General features: G+C 42.5%; 1 protein-coding gene across 4 annotated transcripts in view; it reads right to left on the bottom strand.

The window, feature by feature from the left end:
* fbxl17 (F-box and leucine-rich repeat protein 17) overlaps positions 1-24,839 on the bottom strand; it is a 292,488-nt gene that overhangs the window by 65,052 nt on the left and 202,597 nt on the right. For all 4 annotated transcript variants that reach the window (XM_052109159.1, XM_052109158.1, XM_052109161.1 and 1 more), the window contains one exon: positions 7,951-8,027. In XM_052109159.1, coding sequence (XP_051965119.1) covers positions 7,951-8,027 — 77 coding nt within the window. The remainder of the gene's footprint in view (positions 1-7,950; positions 8,028-24,839) is intronic.

Genomic DNA, 24,839 nt, shown 5'->3' with positions numbered 1-24,839 from the left:
CGGAGCACTTTTACATTTATGTGCAGATAACAAGAAATCACTGTTTACATAAGATTTGAAATCATCTGGTTGTCCTTCACCAGAAAAAAAACTCTCTTATAATTTACTCGCCCTCATGCCATCCCAGATGTGTTTGACTTTCTGTCTTCTGCTGAAAAGGAATTAAGATTTTTAGAAGAATTTTTCAGCTCTGTAGGTCCATACCGATTCCAAACTTTGAAGCTTCAAAAAGCACATAAATGCAGCATAAAAGTAATCCGGAATCCAGTGGTTTAATCCATGTCTTCAGACGTGATATGATAGATATGAGTGAGAAACAGATCAATATTTAAGTGCTTTTTTAACCATAAATCTCCACTTTCACTTTCACATATGACTCCAGTGGTTTAATTATTTGATTTATGGTTAAAAAAGCACTAAATATTGATCTGTTTCAGTGTGTGTGTCAAACCAGTCTCTGAGTATTGAGGAGTCTGATGGCTTGGGGGAAGAAGCTGTTACACAGTCTGGCCGTGAGGGTCCGAATGCTTCGGTACCTCTTGCCAGACGGCAGGAGGGTGAAGAGTTTGTGTGAGGGGTGTGTGGGGTCGTCCACAATGCTGGTTGCTTTGCGGATGCAGTGTTTTTTGTAAATGTCTTTGATGGAGGGAAGAGAGACCCCAATGATCTTCTCAGCTGTCCTCACTATCCTCTGCAGGGCTTTGCGGTCCGAAACGGTGCAAGTCCCAAACCAGGCAGTGATGCAGCTGCTCAGGATGCTCTCAATAGTCCCTCTATAGAATGTAGTGAGGATGGGGGTTGGGAGATGTGCTTTCCTCAGCCTTGGAAGTAAGTAGAGACGCTGCTGGGCTTTCTTGGTGATAGAGCTGGTGTTGAGAAACCAGGTGAGGTTCTCCGCCAGGTGAACACCAAGGAATTTCCACAGAGGAGCCGTCGATATTCAGCGGAGAGTAGTCACTCTGTGCTCTCCTAAAGTCAACAACCATCTCTTTTGTTTTGTTCACATTCAGGGACAGGTTGTTGGCTCTACACCAGTTCGTCAGCCGCTGCACCTCCTCTCTGTATGCTGACTCGTCGTTCTTGCTGATGAGACCCACCACGGTCGTGTCATCGGCGAACTTGATGATGTGGTTCAAGCTGTGAATTGCTGCACAGTCGTGAGTCAGCAGAGTGAACAGCAGTGGACTGAGCACACAGCCCTGGGGGCCCCCAGTGCTCAGTGTGGTGGTGGTGGAGATGCTGTTCCCGATCCGGACTGACTGAGGTCTCCCAGTCAGGAAGTCCAGGATCCAGTTGCAGAGGGAGGAGTCCAGGCCCAGCAGGCTCAGCTTTCCAATCAGGTGCTGGGGAATGATTGTGTTGAATGCTGAGCTGAAATCTATGAACAGCATTCGAACGTATGAGTCCTTATTGTCTAGGTCGGTGAGGGCCAGATGGAGGGTTGTGGCGATGGCATCGTCCGTTGAACGGTTTGAACGATACGCAAACTGCAGTGGGTCTAGTGAGGGGGGCAGCTGGGTCTTAATGTGCCTCATGACGAGCCTCTCGAAGCACTTCATGATGATGGGTGTAAGTGCGACGGGACGGTAGTCGTTGAGGCAGGACACTGAAGACTTCTTTGGCATGGGGATGATGGTGGTGGCCTTGAAGCACGTTGGAACAACGGCGCTGCTCAGAGAGATGTTGAAGATGTCGGTAAGAACATCTGCTAGCTGGTCTGCACATCCTCTGAGCACTCTGCCAGGAATGTTGTCTGGTCCAGCAGCCTTCCGTGGGTTGACTCTACATAGAGTTTTCCTCACATCTGCCGTGGTAAGACAGAGCACCTGGTCGTTGGGAGGAGGGGTGGTTATCCTCGCCACCACATCGTTCTGCACTTCAAACCGAGCGTAGAAGTCGTGTGTGTGTGTGTGTGTGTGTGTGTGTGTGTGTGTGTGTGTGTGAGAGTGTGTGTGAGAGAAAGTGTGTGTGTTTGTGTGTGAGTGTGTGTGTGTGTGTGTGTGTGTGTGTTTGTGAGAGAGAAAGTGTGTGTGTTTGTGTGTGAGTGTGTGTGTGTGTGTGAGAGAAAGTTTGTGTGTTTGTGTGTGAGTGTGTGTGTGTGTGTGTGAGAGACTGTGTGTGTGAGAGAAAGTGTGTGTGTGTGTGTGAGAAAGTGTGTGTGTTTGTGTGTGTGTGTGTGTGTGTGAAAGTGTGTGTGTGTGTGTGAGAAAGTGTGTGTGTGTGTGTGTGTTTGTGTGTGAGTGTGTGTGTGTGTGTGTGTGAGAGACTGTGTGTGTGAAAGTGTGTGTGTTTGTGTGTGTGTGAGTGTGTGTGTGTGTTTGTGTGTGAGTGTGTGTGTGTGTGTGTGAGAAAGTGTGTGTGTGTGTGTGTGTTTGTGTGTGAGTGTGTGTGTGTGTGAGTGTGTGTGTGTGTGTGTGTGTGTGTGAGTGTGTGAGTGTGAGTGTGTGTGTGTGTGAGTGTGTGTGTGAGTGTGTGTGTGAGAGAAAGTGTGTGTGTTTGTGTGTTTGTGTGTTTGTGAGTGTGTGTGTCGAGTACTCTGTTGAGTGGACACGATGGAGTCCATTTCCTGCACATCTGCGCGCTACTCTCTTCTACATCACGGCGGAAATTAAAGGCGCATTAATGCTTCGCTCTGGCTCTCTAAAACTTCTTATTAAAAGCAAAAATCAAGATAAAAAATAGAAATGGACAAGAGGAGAACAGCGGACGTACCGAGCGCACTCCTAAAATCCATTAGTAAAAAAATAATCAATGTTGGAGATGGAAAAGAGCCGTTCAAACCGGCGGATACGAAATCTACGTTCGTCCAGGAAATCCACCAATCATTCTATTAGGAGGCAGGACGCGGGAGAACAGGCGTATTTACTCGCCCTCAAAGGAGCAATCTTGGTTGACATCACCCTTAACCGGACCCGCATTAGTCCGGAGAGGCCCGGGGTTCCTTCTAAAAGCCCCGGATCAGGTGACCACAATTCATCTTGGTTAAACAGCCCAAAAGAGCAGCGCGCAGACATCTAAAGCACATTCCAGGGCATCATTAGTGTATTGTTGTGATGTTGTGCTCATTCATCACGGTCAGCCGTGGACTCAGTTGGAGAGGTCAGCGCTCCACGCAGGTGATCACAGTCACTACGAGTTCATCTGAGATGAAACAAATGCTGCGAGGAGTTGGAAGTGATTCGGCACATTAGAACGGCACTTATATGTTATTACCTAAAGTGGGCTGAAGTACATTAGCCAAGGACCAGAGCTTTACTCAAGGGAGAGACTCCAGTTCACATGTTTGAGCCCAAAAACCCACAGAACGTTTATTTTTCCTCTTTTGGTGAATAGAGTAACTCTCCGAGATGACCGTCTTTCAGATCCATTGATTAACAGTAAATAAGCCTAAAAATAACTATTAGGGAACGTTGTCTATATGTTTGTATTACGTTGTCACACAAACAAAGCCTGGCTGTAATGTTCTAGGAAGGTTAGTTAATGGTTATAACAATAAAAGCTAACCATTAGAGAACATTCTGTATAGAGGGAGGCTGGTATATCAGTTTTACCGATTATTATCGGGTGCTTTTTGGAAGTAGCGGTTATCGTCAAAAATCTGCCGATTATTGTTGATTGTTTTTTTATTATTCCTCCGTGTTCTCTGTGACCGTTAGAACGGTCTCTACACTATGACAGCGACGTCTAGAGGTGAAATCAAACTACGTCGAGGGCAGACCTGGACTGGGAAGAGAAATCGGCACAGGATTTTACATCGCAATTGGCCCAAAAGTTGTTGGGCATGGATGGTGTGGGGGGTTTGGGTTCACTGTCCTTTTCTGCATATCGTGGCATCGTTTTGTGGTCCGTTCTGCATAACGCAGCGGCTCGTTTTAGCTTATCGCAGCACATTCGTCCTGTTTCCCGGCCGACCCACCAGCCCGCTCGGTTCTCCCGATGACCAGTCCGCCCCTGATCGCCCCAAAGTGCGTCGGCCCACCGGGAAAATGCCAGTATGCCAGATTACCAGTCCGCCCCTGATCGCCCCAAAGTGCGTCGGCCCACCGGGAAAATGCCCAGTATGCCAGATTACCAGTCTGCCCCCGATCGCCCCAAAGTGTGTCGGCCCACCGGGAAAATGCCCTGTATGCCAGATTACCAGTCCAGCCCTGATCGCCCCAGAGTGCGTCGGCCCACTGGGAAAATACCAGTATGCCAGATTACCAGTCTGCCCCCGATCGCCCCAAAGTGCGTCGGCCCACCGGGAAAATGCCCTGTATGCCAGATTACCAGTCCAGCCCTGATCGCCCCAGAGTGCGTCGGCCCACTGGGAAAATACCAGTATGCCAGATTACCAGTCTGCCCCCGATCGCCCCAAAGTGCGTCGGCCCACCGGGAAAATGCCCTGTATGCCAGATTACCAGTCCAGCCCTGATCGCCCCAAAGTGCGTCGGCCCACCGGGAAAATGCCCAGTATGCCAGATTACCAGTCTGCCCCCGATCGCCCCAAAGTGCGTCGGCCCACCGGGAAAATGCCCTGTATGCCAGATTACCAGTCCAGCCCTGATCGCCCCAGAGTGCGTCGGCCCACTGGGAAAATACCAGTATGCCAGATTACCAGTCTGACCCCGATACGCCCCAAAGTGCGCCGCCCACCGGAAAATGCCCTGTATGCCAGATTACCAGTCCAGCCCTGATCGCCCCAGAGTCGCCGCCCACTGGGAAAATACCAGTATGCCAGATTACCAGTCTGCCCCCGATCGCCCCAAAGTGCGTCGGCCCACCGGGAAAATGCCCTGTATGCCAGATTACCAGTCCAGCCCTGATCGCCCCAAAGTGCGTCGGCCCACCGGGAAAATGCCCAGTATGCCAGATTACCAGTCCGCCCCTGATCGCCCCAAAGTGCGTCGGCCCACCGGGAAAATGCCCAGTATGCCAGATTACCAGTCCAGCCCTGATCGCCCCAAAGTGCGTCGGCCCACTGGGAAAATGCCCTGTATGCCAGATTACCAGTCTGCCCCCGATCGCCCCAAAGTGCGTCGGCCCACCGGGAAAATGCCCAGTATGCCAGATTACCAGTCCAGCTCTGATCGCCCCAAAGTGCGTCGGCCCACTGGGAAAATGCCCTGTATGCCAGATTACCAGTCTGCCCCCGATCGCCCCAAAGTGCGTCGGCCCACCGGGAAAATGCCCTGTATGCCAGATTACCAGTCCAGCCCTGATCGCCCCAAAGTGCGTCGGCCCACTGGGAAAATGCCAGTATGCCAGATTACCAGTCCGCCCCTGATCGCCCCAAAGTGCGTCGGCCCACCGGGAAAATGTCCAGTATGCCAGATTACCAGTCTGCCCCCGATCGCCCCAAAGTGCGTCGGCCCACCGGGAAAATGCCAGTATGCCAGATTACCAGTCCGCCCCCGATCGCCCCAAAGTGCGTCGGCCCACCGGGAAAATGCCAGTATGCCAGATTACCAGTCTGCCCCCGATCACCCCAAAGTGCGTCGGCCCACCGGGAAAATGCCAGTATGCCAGATTACCAGTCCAGCCCTGATCGCCCCAAAGTGTGTTGGCCCACCGGGAAAATGCCCAGTATGCCAGATTACCAGTCCGGCCCTGATCGCCCCAAAGTCGTCGGCCCACCAGGAAATTGCCCGGTATGCCAGATTACTAGTCCAGCCCTGATTGAGGGGATTTGTACATCAAAATTTGTCATCATTTTTTCTTCGTATCTTGTGAATAATCATAAACATTATTCCTCATTAAACCTCATCTGATGAACTAAATGCATATATAAACAAACCCTTCATCTGGTGAATACAGAACATGTGGCTTTTTAAATATTCATCTGGTTAATACTTAAATACAGAGCATTGTAACAGAGTCTGTCATTTCAAAATAAAAGTCCCCGCTTTATTTTGCGGAATTTGGTTGGGAAATAACATTTATATGTATTTGTTACATTTATAAATTAACTTTAAAAAGTATCGTCGGATTAATTGATTATCTGCGTTTTCCGCCAGCTTAGTTATCATATCGGCAAAACCCATTAATGGTCGACTTGTAGTTCTGGGAACTTTCATTTAGGCTTATAAAATAACCTGTAAAGAACGTTCCTAGAATGTCAGAAAAATAACCAAAAGGGAACCTTACGGTAACGTTAGGGAAACGTTGATTTGTCTGGGTTTAATGAACGATTTATATAATTTAATGAAAGCAAAAAAAAACAAAAATAAAAATGGTGTCCCAATTAATTAATCGCATATAAATATTTCTTGATAAATCTCCTCAAATAACAATAATTCAATATATAATTATTAGGGCTGTCAATCGATTCAAATAATCTCAATATGGCCTAATAATCACAGATGAATAACGAATATGCAACAAATATAGAACAGGACTCATAACCTCCATACAGAAATATCATGAGACGCAACTAGCCGTTAAACACATATTGAACTACACATAAGATACACATAAGTGTTTTCTGGGGCACTATTCGAGTCTAAATAGATGCACAACTAACCCCCAAACTGTTCATGTGTTAAACTTGCTATAGTTTACTTCCACGTTGCTTCTTTGTCAAATATCAATGTCAAATGTCAATCAATCACTGAAACATCAGCGCCACCTTGAGTAAGAAATGTGCATGCAAATGAGAAACTGATGTCACACAGGAAATCAACATGATTTGTAATAAACAAATAAATATATAGATATAAAATAATCATAAAAATATCATTTATGGAAGTGCAAAAACAAAAGCGACACAATAAATGTATAATGCAATTTAGCTTTTTTTTTATGACTATTCAGGAAAGAGAGGTTGAGCAATACTAAAGAGGCGTGGCCATAACTCCCAAATAATGAATGAGGTACAGGGGGTGTCCCGGGTCGCCTAAGAGCTGAGGTATTCATTAAAGGGTTAACCATCAAATCTGTTCAGACCGGCTGTGATTTTGGCACTGCACGTGTTTTTTTTGCTTTCATTATAGACTGAAAAATGACTTTAAATATGACTTGAAAAATGACTTACACCTCCGGGTACAAACACAATGATATCCGCTCTTCTGTTGGCATTTAACACGGTCCTGTGCAGTTTTCAAGAGCGTCCCTCGGGCAGATTAATTTATGTTATTACATCTAACTGCTCCCCCCGTAGACCGTAAGTGTCACATCTGTGTGTAATGACATCTGATGCTTGTGACTGCTGGTCATTTTCACCGTGATGGCGTTGATGGGAAACTTACAGTATGTGGCAGAGATGTGGTCATTCCTGTGCACACTGTCAACACACACACACACACACACACACACACACACATTACACACACACATTACACACACAGGAGGTCGTGACCTTTAAGGGTGCAATTTTAGAGCAAGAATAAAACATGACTGAAGCCAATCTTTGTGTTGCTCTGTTTGTTGTCATTCGCACACTCTCGGCTGCATGTGATGAGAGGGTTAATCTGTGTTTGCGCTAATAAAACCCAAATGTGTTTTCGTTACTCAGAAAGGACAAGTGCACGACCTCTTGCCATTACATACACGTGTCATCGGAGACACTTTGCACGTGTCATGCAGTCACTAACATCCCAATTATGATCCGTGCATGCTTGGCAGCTCCATGCCGTTACTGTTTTCTAGCGTAATCAGCTACAGCGGCGAGCGTTTCACGTTGTCCTTCAGTCTCGGCAGGAAGTAATTACGCAAACCGCCCCGTCTTTCAGTGCGTAAACACATGCAGATGTTTCACCCTTGTGTTGTGTGCGATCGAGGGTTTGGCTGCCATCATTACTGTCCTTCCTGAACAAACTATGTGGAACAAACCTTCGAGTTACTATTACCGATTCGAGTTTCAGTTATACTTCAGGTAGCTGATGGACATGCCAAGCTATTGCTGCTCTGTCATGATACAGGTTGACCTGAAAGAACAAAACTGAGTGTAAAAGATGATATTGATTCTCTTACCGTGGTCTGTGATTTTGCAGGACACCAGATACAGCTCCTTCAAACTCCGGCCCTCCTTAGCGATGATCTCCACACATCTGTCCGACACAAAGCAGAGAGGCAGAAAGGGTTAAAAAGTTCACAAAGGTCACTTCAGGGACGTTTATCAGGGGTGCATGGTTTGGCCGGTCAGTTTTGGCTGTTGGTATATGGTGGTGGTGGCTTAGTGGGCTAAAGCACATAACTGGTAATCAGAAGGTTGCTGGTTTGATCCCCACAGCCACCACCAATGTGTCCTTGAGTAAGGCACTTAACTCCAGGTTGCTCCGGGGGGATTGTCCCTGTAATAAGGGCACTGTAAGTCACTTTGGATGGTGATGGTGTAGTGGGCTAAAGCACATAACTGTAATCAGAAGGTTGCTGGTTTGATCCCCACAGTCACCACCATTGTGTCCTTGAGTAAGACACTTAACTCCAGGTTGCTCCGGGGGGATTGTCCCTGTAATAAGTGCACTGTAAGTCACTTTGGATAAAAGCATCTGCCAAATGCATAAATGTAAATGTAAATGTAAATATGTTGGTAATACTGTATGTGTGCAAAAAACATTCTAAAATAGCCATGAACGCACAATGACATGATGCTAGATCTATACGTTTTTTGAAAAAGCATTGAAACTACGAATCACACACAACAATTACTTGAATACCTTTGTGACGAGGAGCAGTGCGGGGCCGGGACGTGAGTGCGCACGGCCGCCCCCCCACCCCCCCAATCGGGCCGAGGAGAGGGATAAATCCGAGCCGGATGCTGCGGTTCGGGAGAGAGAGAGCCACACACAGCTGTCGTGTGTGTGTTTATGTTTTATACGTTTTACATTAAAATAATACTTTGATGCTTCGTCCGGTTCCCGCCTCCTCCTTGCACATTTGAACCATGCTACATTGGTGCCGGAACCCGGGAAGGAGGGATGCACTGTCGTGGAGTCCTTGCCACTGCCGTCCAACCCAAAGGAGCAGCCGCGGCTGTCTGCCGGGGGACGGAGGAGTCTAAAGTCATATTAACTAGTCTGGACGCGGAGGAAGGGCCGCCATATACAAGGGGAGGAGGGGCTGTCATCCACCAGAGGGTGGAGGAGTGGTCGAGGACCAGGCGAAGGCGTGTCTGGGAACCGGCGAGCAATTGTTTTTCTCTCCACTCTCTCTCTCTCTCTCACTGTGGCTCCAACTCGCTCCTTCCCGGCCTGAGGCGAAGGAGGGAGGAGTGTGACGAGGAGGAGGGCGGGGCCGGAGAGTGCAAGGCCGGCCCCCAATTGGGCTAATCAGCCGAGGAGAGGGATAGAGCTGAGTCGGATGTGGCAGTTTGGGAGAGAGAGCGCGACACGCAGCTGCCATGTGGGTGTGTGTGTGTGTGTGTGTGTTTGTGTTTTGTGCCTTTTTGTTTAAATTAAATATTACTTTGACTGTTCAGCCGGTTCCCACCGCCTCCTTTCCCATTTTAACCCCCGTTACCCCTTTCTACATGTTTGATTGATTCAATGTATGAGTCATCTAGATATTTATCCATATATCTGTGGCTTAAAAACAGAAATGTGGACTTTTTGGAGACAGGAAAAATAAAAAAAATGTTTAATCAATTTTAATTGATGGTTACAGCACTTGCCATTTGCAACGGCGATTGAGATGATCGTCAATGCTAACAGACATCCAAAATATATCCAATATCAGTCATCTACAAATGCTCAAATATATCCATTCATATTAACTAATGCTATTAATATAAGCATCCATCACCTGAGTGCAATTACATCACATGCTCCTGCCGACAGTTTCCCTGAAACCTAATAATTAAACGTGACTCGCTGGCAGCTCCTTTCTTCTCCAGTGATCCCATATCTGCAGCACAAAGCGTTTGGGAAGAATATGAATAATTTAATTGAATCCACTCTGATTAAAAACGAAAGGGCTTTCACATGGAAAAAGCCTCCGTGCTGAAACTTCTAATGCGATGACTTCAAAGGCGCGTTACCGCTGCTGCGTTATTGTTCAGGCGCTCGAGTCCATGCACACGCTGAAGAACTGCACGAACCAGTTTAAGAGATTTATGCACGTGATCTGTGTGTACGACCCTGTTAACATACACATATTGTAATGTACAAATCCCCTTGAACATCTGTACTGAAGAGTGCAAGAGAGTTTCAGTCCAGTAAAAGTGTGTTACTTGTGATGGAGAACGTTTATTTTCATGCACAATCAGTGCATATCTAATGCAGATGAGGCCTGAATCCTTATTGCTCTTGTCGTGATCACTGCATGCCTTCAATCTGACATGTTAATTTAGTGCGATTAAGTACAATAACATTGACATGGTTGTGGCAGGGCGGAGGGCGGGGCCGGGTCGTGATCCTACACACCCGGTCCAGCCCTCCGCCCTGCCACAATGATATAAAAATGAATGCAATTAATCAACACCCCAACCCTGTATTGTATGTAAACTCTGTAATATGCAATTCTTTAAACCATTGAATCTACAGGAGATCATAAACGCCATTATGTCCCATAAGTTTGACTCGTTCCGTGTAATGTGTGTCCAACGACGAGATCCACACGACCCATTTGTCATTGAATAATGTCTCTTTTAACATCCTCTCTGTTCTTTACAGTCAGTAAAGAGCCGTTCAACTCTCTACCGTTAACATTCGCTCAACCGAAACACTTCTGTGAGACGCTGAGTTGATGCTGTTCTTAAAGAGACAGTACCGTTTTAGCTCTTTTTCTACATATACATTTATTATTATTATTGGTTTATTTTCTCCCCTTTTTTCACCCCAATTTGTAACGCCCAATTCCCAATGCGCTCCAAGTCCTCGTGGTGGTGTAGTGACTCGCCTCAATCCGGGTGGCGGAGGATGAATCTCAGTTGCCTCCGCGTCTGAGACCGTCAATCCATGCATCTTATTACATGTTGATGAGTGCGTTACCGCGGAGACGTGGTGCATGTGGAGGCTTCACGCTATTCTCTGCGGCATCTACTCACAACTCACCACACGCCCCACCGAGAGCGAGAACCACATTATAGCGACCACGAGGAGGTTACCCCATGTGACTCTACCCTCCCTAGCAACCGGGCCATTTTGGTTGCTAAGGAGACCCGGCTGGAGTCACTCAACACGCCCTAGATTCAAACTCGTGACTCCAGGTGTGATAGCCATCGTATATTACCACTGAGCTACCCAGGCACCCCGCTATCTAAAAACTAAAAATGATGCATTGAAGTCAGCGTTACAAAGTAACATTTTACTGTAATTAAATGACTTTTTCCTTGAAATATATTATATTCCCATTACTACGAGTTTATGACACATGCAGATAAGACAAATGCAGATCCGTAGCACAAGTATCTACAGAAGCACTTGACACAGCAACATACTTATACACTTTTGAGAGTTTGCAGGGGCTGTTCACACAGAGCGCGCATTCTGATGTTCTGAATGTAATGACGCGCTAGATGGACGTCTTTGACTGCTGCCACTATCTGCAACGATGAATCGATAAAATCGATATATCAGACTAACTTTAATTGAAACAGCCTGGCCTCTCATCTCTAATTCTGTTTTTTAATCTCTGATGAAAGCTTACTGAAGAAGCCATTGTTGATCCATCAACCCAAGAGCAGTTCTTCTGAGATCTAATGTACAGTAAGAGTTTATGGGACTAATTGTGATTTGACATCTCTTGTCCAGGCACGTTTATCCCACGAGTGACCCAATCCGGCCCGGAGATAATCACTGGGGTTCATCTGACCCAACGGACCGTCTGGCGCCAGACCGGCCCAAGAGCATAAGAGGAACTCTTATACTCTTATGTGAAATCATCTCTTATAACTCAGAGTCATAATTTCAAATGGAAGTATCAGAGTTTCAGTATAAGTGACGATCGCAGCTAACAAATGAGTGGATCCACTGGCTGGCGTCGGGCGCTCCTCATGAGAGCTTGTTACCGTGCGCCCTGCACGCTGGGGTCAGGATAAAGTTAATTAGGATTGACGTCTACAAACAGCACTGGCAGCTTTATGGGCAGCATTGGATGTGATTTGACGAGTTGATGAGGAAATGGAACCGCTGGAGTCACATTAAAGAAGCTGGAGTGATTGAGACGCCCGTCCTGACTCGGAGCGACTGACCCATTGAGCTTCATTAACGTGAAAATGAAAAACGATTCACGCTGTTAGAATTCTGCTCATTTGAACTCCTATTATACTGGATTTCCTTAAAACAGAGCTGATAGTTTTAAGGTGGTCAGTTTTAAAACTTGTGCCCAAATCCAGCCTCGTTGAAGCACCCCCAGATCATCACCGATCCTCCACTTGGTCGTCTAATGGTTAGACGGAGACCTGGAGAGGCCTTCAAGCCACTGTGAAATTTGATGGAGGATCAGTGATGATCTGGGGGTGCTTCAGGAAAGCTGGATTTGGGCAGATTCATCTTCATGTAGAACGCATGAATCAAGCCACGTACAAGGTCATCCTGGAAGAAAACTTGCTTCCTTCTGCTCTGACGATGTTCCCCAACACTGAAGATTGGCTTTTCCAGCAGGACAATTCTCCATGCCACACAGCCAGGTCAATCAAGGTGTGGATGGAGGACCACCGGATCAAGACCCTGTCACGGCCAGCCCAATCTCCAGACCTGAACCCCATTGAAAACCTCTGGAATGTGATCCAGAGGAAGACGGATGGCCACAAGCCATCAAACAAAGCCGAGATGGTTGAATTTTTACGCCAGGAGTGGCATAAAGTCGCCCAACAGCAATGTGAAAGACTGGTAGAGAGCGTTTCTTATTTCTGCAAATAAATACTCTAAATGACAATATTTTAATTTGGAATTTGGGAGAAATGTTGTCAGTATTTTATAGAATAAAAATAGTAAAAATAGTAAATCCACATAAACTGATCATTCTGCAGTCCATCCATCCATCCATCTTCAACCGCTTATCCGAAGTCCGGTCACAGGGGCAGCTGCTCCAGCAGGGGGCCCAAAACGTCCCTATCCCGAGCCACATTAACCAGCTCTGACTGGGGGACCCCCGAGGCGTTCCCAGGTCAGTGTGGTGATGTAATCTCTCCACCTAGTCCTGGGTCTTCCCCTAGGCCTCCTCCCAGCTGGACGTGCCTGAAACACCTCCCTAGGGAGGCGCCCAGGGGGCATCCTTACCAGATGCCCAAACCACCTCAACTGACTCCTTTCGACGCAAAGGAGCAGCAGCTCTACTCCGAGCTCCTCACGGATGACTGAGCTCCTCACCCTATCTCTAAGGGAGAAGCCCGCCACCCTTCTGAGGAAACCCATTTCGGCCGCTTGTACTCGTGACCTAGTTCTTTCGGTCATGACCCAGCCTTCATGACCATAGGTGAGGGTAGGAACGAAAACTGACCGGTAGATCGAGAGCTTTGCCTTCCGCTCTCTTTTCGTGACAACGGTGCGATAGAGCGAGTGCAACACCGCCCCCGCTGCCCCGATTCTCCGGCCAACCTCCCGCTCCATTGTCCCCTCACTCGTGAACAAGACCCCGAGGTACTTGAACTCCTTCACTTGGGGCAATACCTCCTTCCCTACCTGGAGTACGCACTCCATCAGTTTCCTGCTATCTGCAGTGGTCTCTTAATTTTTCCAGTGCTGTTAGCTTTAAACTGCATCCTCCAATACCAAGTACAAATCTCTTTCCTAAAACCTCTTAAGAGCTGTTAAGGCTCCATCACCAAGATCAACCACGGGATGAGCCCCTCCAAAAACGTCACCATATCTTGACCTTCCGTTCTCTTGGGGATGCCAATTAAATGAACACTATTATATCTAGTTTGTCGCAGCCTTGGTGGCAGATGGGACAGCCTGTAGCTCTCTTTCGGCTGACTCCAGAAGCTCGACCCATTTTTCAACTTTTTGGTCCGTTCTTGTGATCAGGGTGGAAAGTTTGTCTCCATCGATGTGGTCGCTCAATGTATTTCTGTGAGGCCCTCCATGTCAGCCCTCCATTTTCGTTAATGCTGCATAAATGTTCAAGATATCCCGACCTACGTCACGAAGCTCGCCAGTCACTATCGGCTGGACCTTTGCCATCTTGATCCTACGAGGCGTCCAATGTGGTCCTGGCCGTCGATTTCACATTTTTCGACACCCTGCCCTCCCAGCACAGTTTTACAACCAAAACTATTACAGTTCATATTGCTTAAAAGGATAACTATTGTGTGGCATGGGGCGGGGCGTGGTCGTGTGTCGGTCTGTGGGAGAGAGAGAGAGCGGTAAGGCTTGTCACCTGGTTTATAATCAACAATAACACTTGTGTCTTGTTACAGTGTTGCGGAGGTATGGAGGTGGCCTCCCGATCAGTGGGCGGCCCGCCAATTGCCCCTGCTATCCGGGGAGGTGCAGCTGGTGGGACAACAACTTCCCGCCGCCAGTCTCCTGGATTATAATCATCTCAAGAAAGCCATCCAGCAGGGTCAGCAGCTATTCTGCTCAATGAGCTTCGGGAAGGACGGCCGCCCGTTCGCTTTTGCGCAGCAGCTCCGTGACGCCTGCCGGAAATGGCGACGTCGTGGAAGTGCTCGACATGGTGGTACTGGAGTAGTTCGTCTCCCAACTTCCCCGAGGCATGTCGGAGTGGGTCCAGTGCCACCACCCAGCGTCATTGGAGGGAGCCGTCCAGCTGGCAGAGGACTACATGGCGGCGTTCCCAGGAGGCGGCGGGGCAGTATCTTCTCTCTCTCTCTCCTGCAGACCGACACACGACCACGCCCCCACGCCACATATAGCAAAGCTCATTTGGAGCTCGCCTCTAATCAACCAACCTTCACTTAGCATCACGTGCCTCCAATCGTTTATCGCTCTTATTAAGAAGACTACCAGTAGATAAAATCAAACAACTGAGTTAATTTGATCTATTATGACTCGATTAACTCACTAATTACAATAGTTGACAATGAACGTCATTATAGATAATGTAGGTTAATTCTCATATTGTAACATTGTAAATCTATATATTTAATATTTATAGCAAAACATCCATTGTTTGAAGCAATAATCAAAATTATCCAATTTAAATTTGGCTTCTGTATACAATTAATCAAGCATACAATTGATGGATTATTTAAGGATCAAGTTTGGAATCAGAGGAGACGAGAGTGAGACAGCAGGGGTCCCACAGGGGTCGCCGTACTGTCTCACCGCCCTGGAGAAACAATAATGAAGCCGTCAGGTGTCAGACAAACATCAGACGTGAGTGAACGACCCCTTGACACCTGACGCTGCAGAGACACACAAGACACAAAATCAGACAGCTGTCCGGTGCAGTGACCTCTTCGCTCAGTGAGCGGCTCCGCAGCGAGAGACGCACGACAGACAGTCAAGGACACGGGGACGGTGTCAACTCACTGCAGCTTTACAGCGTAAAACCACATACATGAATGTTTGCATTTTAATGGACTGATTTGAGAAAGACTTAATCTTCTTCAGTATAAGTGGAATTATGTTTTCTTAAATAATTATTCCCCTTACAGTAAGTTTCATAACCTGTTGATATGCAATTTGCCCGCATGTGGTAGTGACGTCACTCTGATTACATTTAATATATAATTTACCGTCTATAAATGTAATTAATGTTAACAAATGATACATCATCTCAAAGGTCAAAGGGTTCTACATTGATATCCGATCTCTGTTTCACGATAGTAATCCTCCAGAGACAGTAATTGAGTTATTTGCGCAGGAGTACAAATGAACACATGCAATATCAAAACGGGACTTTTATTATGAAAACATGCGATATCAAAACGGGACTTTTATTATGAAAACATGCGATATCAAAACGGGACTTTTATTATGAAAACATGCGATATCAAAACGGGACTTTTATTATGAAAACATGCGATATCAGAACGGGACTTTTATTATGAAAACACGATCGTCAGATGAATCCAGTTCAACACACTTGAGTCAATCGTCCATGACAAGCGTTCATTAAAACATCCAATCGCACTTTTTGTCCATAAAAGTGATAAATGTGAGAAACATTGATATATTGTTTACATGAGATCTCGCCTTCGTCATCGTTCTTCATCATACTGCACTCTGAGCAGCATTCATGTTGTAAAACTGTTTATGATCTGATATATTAGAGTCTCATAAACAAAACCAGCCCGTCTCCAAAGTCTGTTTATAAAAATGTGGCGTAGTTTTATTCATAATAGTCGAGCAGTGCCGTCAGATTTAGTGTCGTCTTGAGAGGCGGAGCTTAATTTTACTCTGAACACTTCCAGAGATTTTACAGAGATTAAAGCTGCAGGAACTCATTTATTATTAAATCATCTTCAGATTAGAAACGAAACTTCTTTAGACTCGTGACTTTGAGGACATTGTATTTCTGGGGTGTCTTGAAACTTTTATTATTGTGTTTTTAGATTTATAAAACATGGTCAGCAAAAAATATTTCCATTACTATAAACTTCAGCTTCTCTAACTTTAAAAAATAACAACAAATATGAAGTCGGAAATAAAGCCCAAAGTGTCTCTTTCAAAAGATATGACAACTGTGTCCAAACTCCAAAGGGTCCCGTAAATACAAGCATTTCAGTTCAGGTCATTTTCATGGTTTGTGCTCAAAAAGGTCATTAACAGGTTAAAAAATACTTAAAGCTGAAGTATGTAATTTCTGCACCCCCGAACCGCCCTAGTTTTCAAACAGCTTTCTGAATACACTCCCCAACTGCGGTTGAGCGAACAAACAGATGGTCCCGCCCCAACTCACGCCATTGGTTGGGTCAATGCTATTGTTTTGGGCCACACAAAACAAACTTTACAGTGTTAACCTACGAATAGCCCAAAATATCTGTTGTTTCAAGCTTAGACTCCTGACAATAAATACAGCTGATCTTACCAATTCTAAAATACTGCTTTTTAAATAGCCGATAAATTAGAACGGATCCATTTGAATCATTTTCACATTTTTAAACACAATAATCATATTTAGAACCAGAAAAAAAGATCACACAACCATGTGTTGTATATCTTTGGAAAGGTATTGATTAGTCGAATAAAACAAGCTAATTTGTTTCACTCAGGGACCAAACTCAAGTGAGTATTAGCGTGTGAAATCCTAATGTATAATAAACAGCTAAAATTAACTTTCATCATACTTTGGTTTATTACTTCGTCAAAAATAAACCTGACATAGAAAATGGCATATCGCAATTTGCAGCAGATGATTCTGAAACAAACAAGCCCACATACAACATAATATGATGTGTAGATCCTGAAATATTCCTTAAAGAGTGTTGGTAAATCGCTAATGACATCTCTATAGCGACGGTTTCTGAGGTCGATTCACTGAGGCACGATCCTTCGCATCATAGATGTGTTTGATCATCATCATTGGATGTCAAGAGTGTGTTAGAATCCATATTTGTAAACAGGCAAATTCCCAAATGGGTCAGCAGAACCAGAGCACACATACACACAATGTGCACAATATGGTGCTCAATGCACATTTTTTGGAGTGAGTGAATAAAATGTCCAAGTGAGTTGAATTTCATTATTACTTGAATACATTTCTGGGAATTTACTAGTACTTACAATGCTAAAATATTGGTATCTTTGACTAGTTTCCCAATAACAAATATCTAAACTTACTAAAATCAATATAATCTTAATTAAATGTGTAATTTTTCTTGTTCATTGACACTTTTTGCAAGTTTTAAGCATAAGCCATACTACATTTACTATTAAATTTATTTTTCAGACACTTTATTTACATTGCAACCTTTAGAAAATTAAAATAAAAATCATTCTTTACCACATAAATGCACACAATATTACTAAAATGATGCTCAGAAACCTTACAATGAACTGAACCGCTAGAAAAGCATCATCATTTATAGTAGCTCTCTGGACATTCACAATAAAACGCATGATTAAAAACAGACACCGCACAAAACCTGATGCTGGAACTGAAAAACAGCGATGTTTGTTAGTGTGTCGTTTCTCTCATCTTCATTTGATGAACCCAAAACACAGACGGCAACAATATACGCTGCATACAAAAAGCCGATTTATCATAAAAGAGCCAGACAGACTGCAAACGCTAAGATGTGTTAGCATAAATGAGAAGAGAGGAATTTAGAGAAAATACCATTGTTAAAAAGGTACAAACTCAAGGTTGTGTTTCCTCTATTCAACATCAGTGAACCTGTTATTATAGAACAACACAATAGACATGAAACTGAGGGGAAATTAAATAAAATGAAGATAGAGTGTTCAAGGTCTGGACGGGGCGAACACAAAGACTTTATAGAAATATACGTGTGCGTGTCGTCTGGTGTCTTAATGAAATGGAGGGGCGGATCACAATCTGATCACAGCAGGGTAACAGCGAAATCTTTTTACTCCTCAAAGGGTGCTTCACAAAATTATTCTTGCTGTAAATGTCCTTTTATAAGTCCTCATAAAGCCATATACACATGACTGGAAATAGGGCTGAAACGGTTCGTCAGCGTTATCGAAAGAGTCGTTTGAGCTCATTTAACGTAACATGAGCTCATATGAAACTCTACTGATGATGTGCGAGAGGGGCACTTCAGCTCACGCCTGATTGACGAGAGGAAGAAGAGACGACTCACAGACGCACCAAAGACTTTCCAAACAGCTTCAGCTGATGTAGATCGCAAAGCATGAGGGAATTATAATGCAAAAATACCAAATAAGTAAATACAGAAAAGTGTCGTTGCAGGTTGTGTAAATTTGGGATGCACCGATCATGATTTTTCATGGCCGTTTCCGATTGCCGATGTTATTCTTTGTTTAAGCAACAGACAAGAAAGAATGAAGAGTTCATCAAAAAGATGTTTATTTGCTCTTTTATAGACTGAAATGGCCTTAAATGACCAAATCTGTAGCTATATGAAACAACTGCACATTAAGCACTAGTGGTGCAACGATCAGGACATTTGAGGCCATTTTTAACGCTAAGATTGTCCTATACCGATTTTGTGCCTTTTGCCACACTTTTGCAAGTTATATGCTGCAGTTATTTTTATGCCCCACACAGCAAAATTACAGTAACACTTTACAAAAAGGTTAAATTTGTTAATATTATTTAACAACTTCAATGTAGTTAACATGAACTAATGAACTTAATGTAAGATACAACATATACTAATGCATGTTTAAAATCAAAAGTATTAGCTAACAATGAGCTAACAATGAACTAACTCTGAGCTAACTGAACTAACTATGAGCTAACAATGAGCTAACAATGAGCTAACTCTGAACTAACAATGAGCTAACAATGAACTAACAATGAGCTAACTATGAACTAACTATGAGCTAACAATGAGCTAACTCTGAACTAACAATGAGCTAACAATGAGCTAACAATGAACTAACAATGAGCTAACTATGAACTAACAATTAGCTAACTATGAGCTATCAATGAGGTAACAATGAGCTAACAATGAGCTAACTCTGAACTAACAATGAGCTAACTATGAGCTAACAATGAACTATCAATGAGCTAACTATGAGCTAACAATGAGCTAACAATGAGCTAACAATGAGCTAACTCTGAACTAACAATGAGCTAACTATGAGCTAACAATGAACTATTAATGAGCTAACAATGAGCTAACTATGAGCTAACAATGAGCTAACTATGAACTAACTATGAGCTAACAATGAGCTAACTATGAACTAACTATGAGCTAACAATGAGCTAACAATGAGCTAACTATGAACTAACAATGAGCTAACTACGAGCTATCAATGAGTTAACAATGAGCTAACTCTGAACTAACAATGAGCTAACAATGAACTATCAATGAGCTAACTCTGAACTAAATGTTTTTTTTATGAGGGTATAAAAGCATCCCTCTGTTTTATTTATTTACTGTCACATGACAACATAACGATGGCCTGTTTATTGGTTACAGCACATGACTTGCATTTAGTGTAAAAAGTTTTAATATATTATAATATAAAAAAAATAATAATAATAATTAATCGCTTATTTTATTAAAAAATAATAAAGGATGAATCCAAAATACTTACACCGATATTTTTTTCCTGAATATTTCAGCTTTTAATGAGACTTTTATTCTATTTTTTTTTTATATTTTTGTTTTAGTTTTCACGTTAAGCCCCTGAAATAAAAAAAATATAAAAATGACTTTGAAGTCAGTAATTGGAATCATAGCAGAGGTTTATTCAATTAATTGTTGCATGTGAGTGAATTGCAGTTTTTTTTTTCAATAACTTGATCGAGACGGGGGTGAAAATACCATTAAATATAATTCAAATGTGATGTCATAAAAAATATAAATAGCATAAAACAAATGAGTGAATCCCACAAAACCGGTCAGGAACATGTCCGGGTCACATTTCACCCCAAAAAACAAAAAGAAGAACAAATATTTAGTAAAATGAAAATTACCTTATTTAAAACTACTAAAATGAAGAAATAGCAATAGACTGCGACCAATAAAGCGACATGCACGATTGCTTTTAGGGGAGGATTTCTCTGCTGATGTTTCTATCATCCAGAGGTCTATTTGTGCCCGTGTTGGACGTTCGGAAGTGGGTGGGCACGGCTGTGGCACCCCGGCTGGATGTAAGGCCATCATTCCTTTTGGGCCCACCAGAACTACCGTCGACCCGAGTTTGGGGGCGAATTACGCATTTTTAGTGTCCCCTTTAAAAGTTTGAAGTTTGGCCGCTGTGGGGCGCTGCTGAGGGTCCCAGGCTGGATGTACCTCCATCATCCGTGAGGGGACGTGCAGAACTTGGCTGGTGTGGATATGGGCATGCACGACCGACTGCGCTTTGAGGCTAAACGTGGAAGGTTTCTGTTTGTATTAAGAACATTTCTCTCTTCTGTGTTTTAATCAAATTCTCCAGGTGCAAACACGGGTCAGGAAAAACAAGCTGTAAACTGCAGTTATGTGGAGCAAAAGCAAGACAATACCACACAACCCATTCAAAGAAAGTTAACAAACTTTAGCATAACACTGCAGTCTTTCCAGCGTGACTTTGCATGTGTGTTACGCTTCAGAGACGCTCTGACGCCTCCCAAATGAGCCATCAGACCGCCGCCTGTTTGTTTCTGTGATCCAATTAAAAGTGAAGTTCACGTTTGATTGACTTCACCAACTTGCACAAAGAGTTTAACAGTGAAACCCACGCTCCTAATGCCAGATCAACCTGACGTTGTTTACGGTAATATCATGCTGGAATCTCTCCCAGCGGGCGTGTCACGCATCAGGTGAACTCATTTGAGCCAATTACAGCGCAGCGGCACAGAACGAACCGACATCCAAACCCGAGATGACCAAAAAAAAACCCTCCATGATGTGACGAGATCTATTGTTAATTGCTGCACACTTTGATTACAGCCGTTTGTTTTAATGAGCGCGGCGCACAAGAGCGATCTCAGCGGCGTGTTCATTAAACTAATGGATAAGGCGAGCAGGAATGAAGGAAGTGAAACTTATAACAGCACATTATGTGACCTGAAGTAACAGCTTTAAACGTGGCACGTCATTTCCCGATACCCTGACAAAGTGCACGTTCCTCAGTTATACGGGAGAATTTCTTTACAAAAATATGCCTCAGATGTCTCTGCCCACATTAAAATGAACATCCAACCATTTTGCTACAAGCTCTCCAAACTATGGCAAGCCGTTTTAACTTTTATTCATTTCCAGGATATGAATTCTTGATATCAACAGTTCAATTTTCACTAGTTAAAATGATAGTTAGTAGGGATGCACCAAAATTTCGTCTGCCGAACATTTTCGGCCGAAAATAGCACTTTCGGTTTTTGGCCGAAAGAGAAAAAAGGCCGAAAATATGAGCCGAAAATACCTCCTCGCCCCGCCCCTCAGTGCTCAGATTTCACTCTGGATCGATCATGCCCTTATCATGGCGCTACCAAACAAAGGCGATCATGTCAGCGGTGTGGAAATTCTTCAAAGTTTCTGATAAGGACATCACATTTGCGATCTGCAGTGTTTATTCAGCAGAACTTTCAAGATGTATATATACAGAGTACAGCAAGAGATTCTTCAGGAAAGTGTCACAACTAGCGCAGCTACAACACAACTTGAGACGTATAGCTGAACTACTCCAGAAGCGACAATCCCCTTGACTACGGGCGCATAAACAAACACCGCTTTCCTTTGCTTGCGCGGATTGCGCACAGGTATTTATCTGCCCAAGCACCAGCACAGAGAGTGAGAGACTGTTCAGTGCAGCATCTCATGTTCTTGATGAGCTTTCAGACAGGAGAGACTGTCAGAAAGTTTAGCAACTTTTGTTCTTGAAGAGAAACCTGTCACTTGTACTTAAATAGAAAGCGGTCCAATATGATGTGTATAGCAATTACATTACACTTGTTCTTCACTTGAGGATACATCTGTCGTTTACAGTTGAGGTTGGATTTAGTTCAATTACTGCTGTTTTGCACAATAATGTTCACTTAAAGTGTACATACGGTTACATAAACAGAATAGAGCACTGATCTATATATATAATTATATATTATAGTTATAGATCAGTGGAATAGAGGCCCTCTGCCATTCTGTGTTCTGCCTTTTTGTTTTAATTAAAATTACTGTTGCATATTTAAACTTTTTGACAGATGCTAGTTAAGTTCATTACTTGACTGTTGTTTTGCATATAATAGTTTTCTAAAACTTTACATTATTTGTATAATTGTTAATAAAATCTGTAAAATTTGATTTTTACAGAACTGAAAGAAGAAGAATATTTAATATAGTTTTAATATATTTTTTGTCCAATTTTGGTGTTACGTTCAATAAAAGTGTGATTTATTTTATTGTTTGTAGTTTTTCAATTCAGATTCATTAAATTCATGAAATTAATGAAAAAATATAAAATTAATACAATTATACACACCATTTTTTTTTTTTTTTTTTTTTTTTAAATAGGTAAAAATTTTGGTTTCGGTTTTCGGCCAAGTGCATCCTGGATTTTCGGTTTCGGTTACGGCCCAGAATTTTCATTTCGGTGCATCCCTAATAGTTATTGATATCAGGAATTGAATTGCTACTAGTAACAATGGCAATATTTGATATCAACATAATTTCAGATATCTAAATTGGCTTTCTTACTAGTAACAATCACATTCATGATATCAAAATACATTTTCAGATATCAAAAATTTAAATTTTTACTAGTAGCAATTCAATTCCTGATATCAATAATTATCATTTTAACTAGTGAATATTGAATTGTTGATATCAAGAATTCACATCCTGGAAATGAATAAAAGTTAAAACAGCTTGCCATATTGCTACTAGTAACCGTGTTCATTTCTGATATCATGAATGTGATTGTTACTAGTAAGAAAGCCATTTTAGATATCTGAAATTATGTTGATATCAAAAATACATTTTCAGATATCAAAAATTTACATTTTTACTAGTAGCAATTCAATTGTTGATATCTACAATAGACATTTTTACTAGTAACCACGTAATTCTTCATATCAAAAATTATATTTCTACTAGTAAGAAATACAAAGCTGATATGTGTATTCCTAATTATAACTAGTAAGAAATAATTCTTGATATCTGTAATAGTTTTGTCGCCCTTTTAACATTTAAACATATGTAGGATTATGGCAAGCCGTTTTAACTTTTATTCATTTCCAGGATATGAATTCTTGATATCAACAATTCAATTTTCACTAGCTAAAATGACAATTATTGATATCAGGAATTCGATATCTACTAGTAACAATGGCAGTTTTTGATATCAGAAATTACATTTCCACTAGTAACAATGCTAATTCTTGATATCAACAATTACATTTTTACTAGTTAAATGCTCATTCTAGATGATTCTATCAAGAATTGTATTTCAACTAGTAAAAACTATAATTCTTGATATCTGTAATTGTATTTTCACTAGTGAAATGTCACCATAGGCTGCCATTCAAAATCAATTGTTGATATCAAGAATTGATTTCTTACTTGTTGAAATTCCAATTTCACATATCAGAAATACAATTCGTACTAGTAAAAACCTTTATTTTTGATATCAATAATTCAATTGTCACTAGTTGAAATGTCTATTCTTCATATCAACAATTGAATTGCTACTAGTAAAAATGTTCATTTTTGATCTCAATAATTCCATTTTCACTAGTGACAATGTTCATTTCTGATATCATGAATGTGATTGTTACTATTAAGAAAGCCATTTTAGATAACTGAAATTAAAATTTTTACTAGTAGCAATTCAATTGTTGATATCTAGAATATAAATTTTTACTAGTAACCACGTAATTCTTGACATCAAGAATTCACATTTTTACTAGTAACAATGTAATTATTGATATCAAAAATGATATAAATACAAAGCTGATATGTGTATTCGGAATTATAACTAGTAAGAAATGAATTCTTGATATCAACAATTGATTTTGAATGGCAGCCTATGGTGACATTTCACTAGTGAAAATACAATTACAGATATCAAGAATTATAGTTTTTACTAGTTGAAATACAATTCTTGATATCTAGAATAAGCATTTAACTAGTAAAAATGTAATTGTTGATATCAAGAATTAGCTACTTGTGGAAATTTAATTTCTGATATCAAAAATTTCCATTGTTACTAGTAGATATCGAATTCCTGATATCAATAATTATCATTTTAAGTAGTGAAAATTGAATTGTTGATATCAAGAATTCATATCCTGGAAATGAATAAAAGTTAAAACGGCTTGCCATATTGCTACTAGTAACAATGTTCATTTTTGATCTCAATAATTCCATTTTCACTAGTGACAATGTTCATTTCTGATATCATGAATGTGATTGTTACTAGTAAGAAAGCGATTTT

Source organism: Xyrauchen texanus, chromosome 37 (assembly GCF_025860055.1).
Source record: "Xyrauchen texanus isolate HMW12.3.18 chromosome 37, RBS_HiC_50CHRs, whole genome shotgun sequence".
NCBI lineage: Eukaryota > Metazoa > Chordata > Actinopteri > Cypriniformes > Catostomidae > Xyrauchen > Xyrauchen texanus.
The sequence above is the reverse complement of the archived record's forward strand: the minus strand, read 5'-3'. Positions and strand labels throughout refer to the sequence as shown.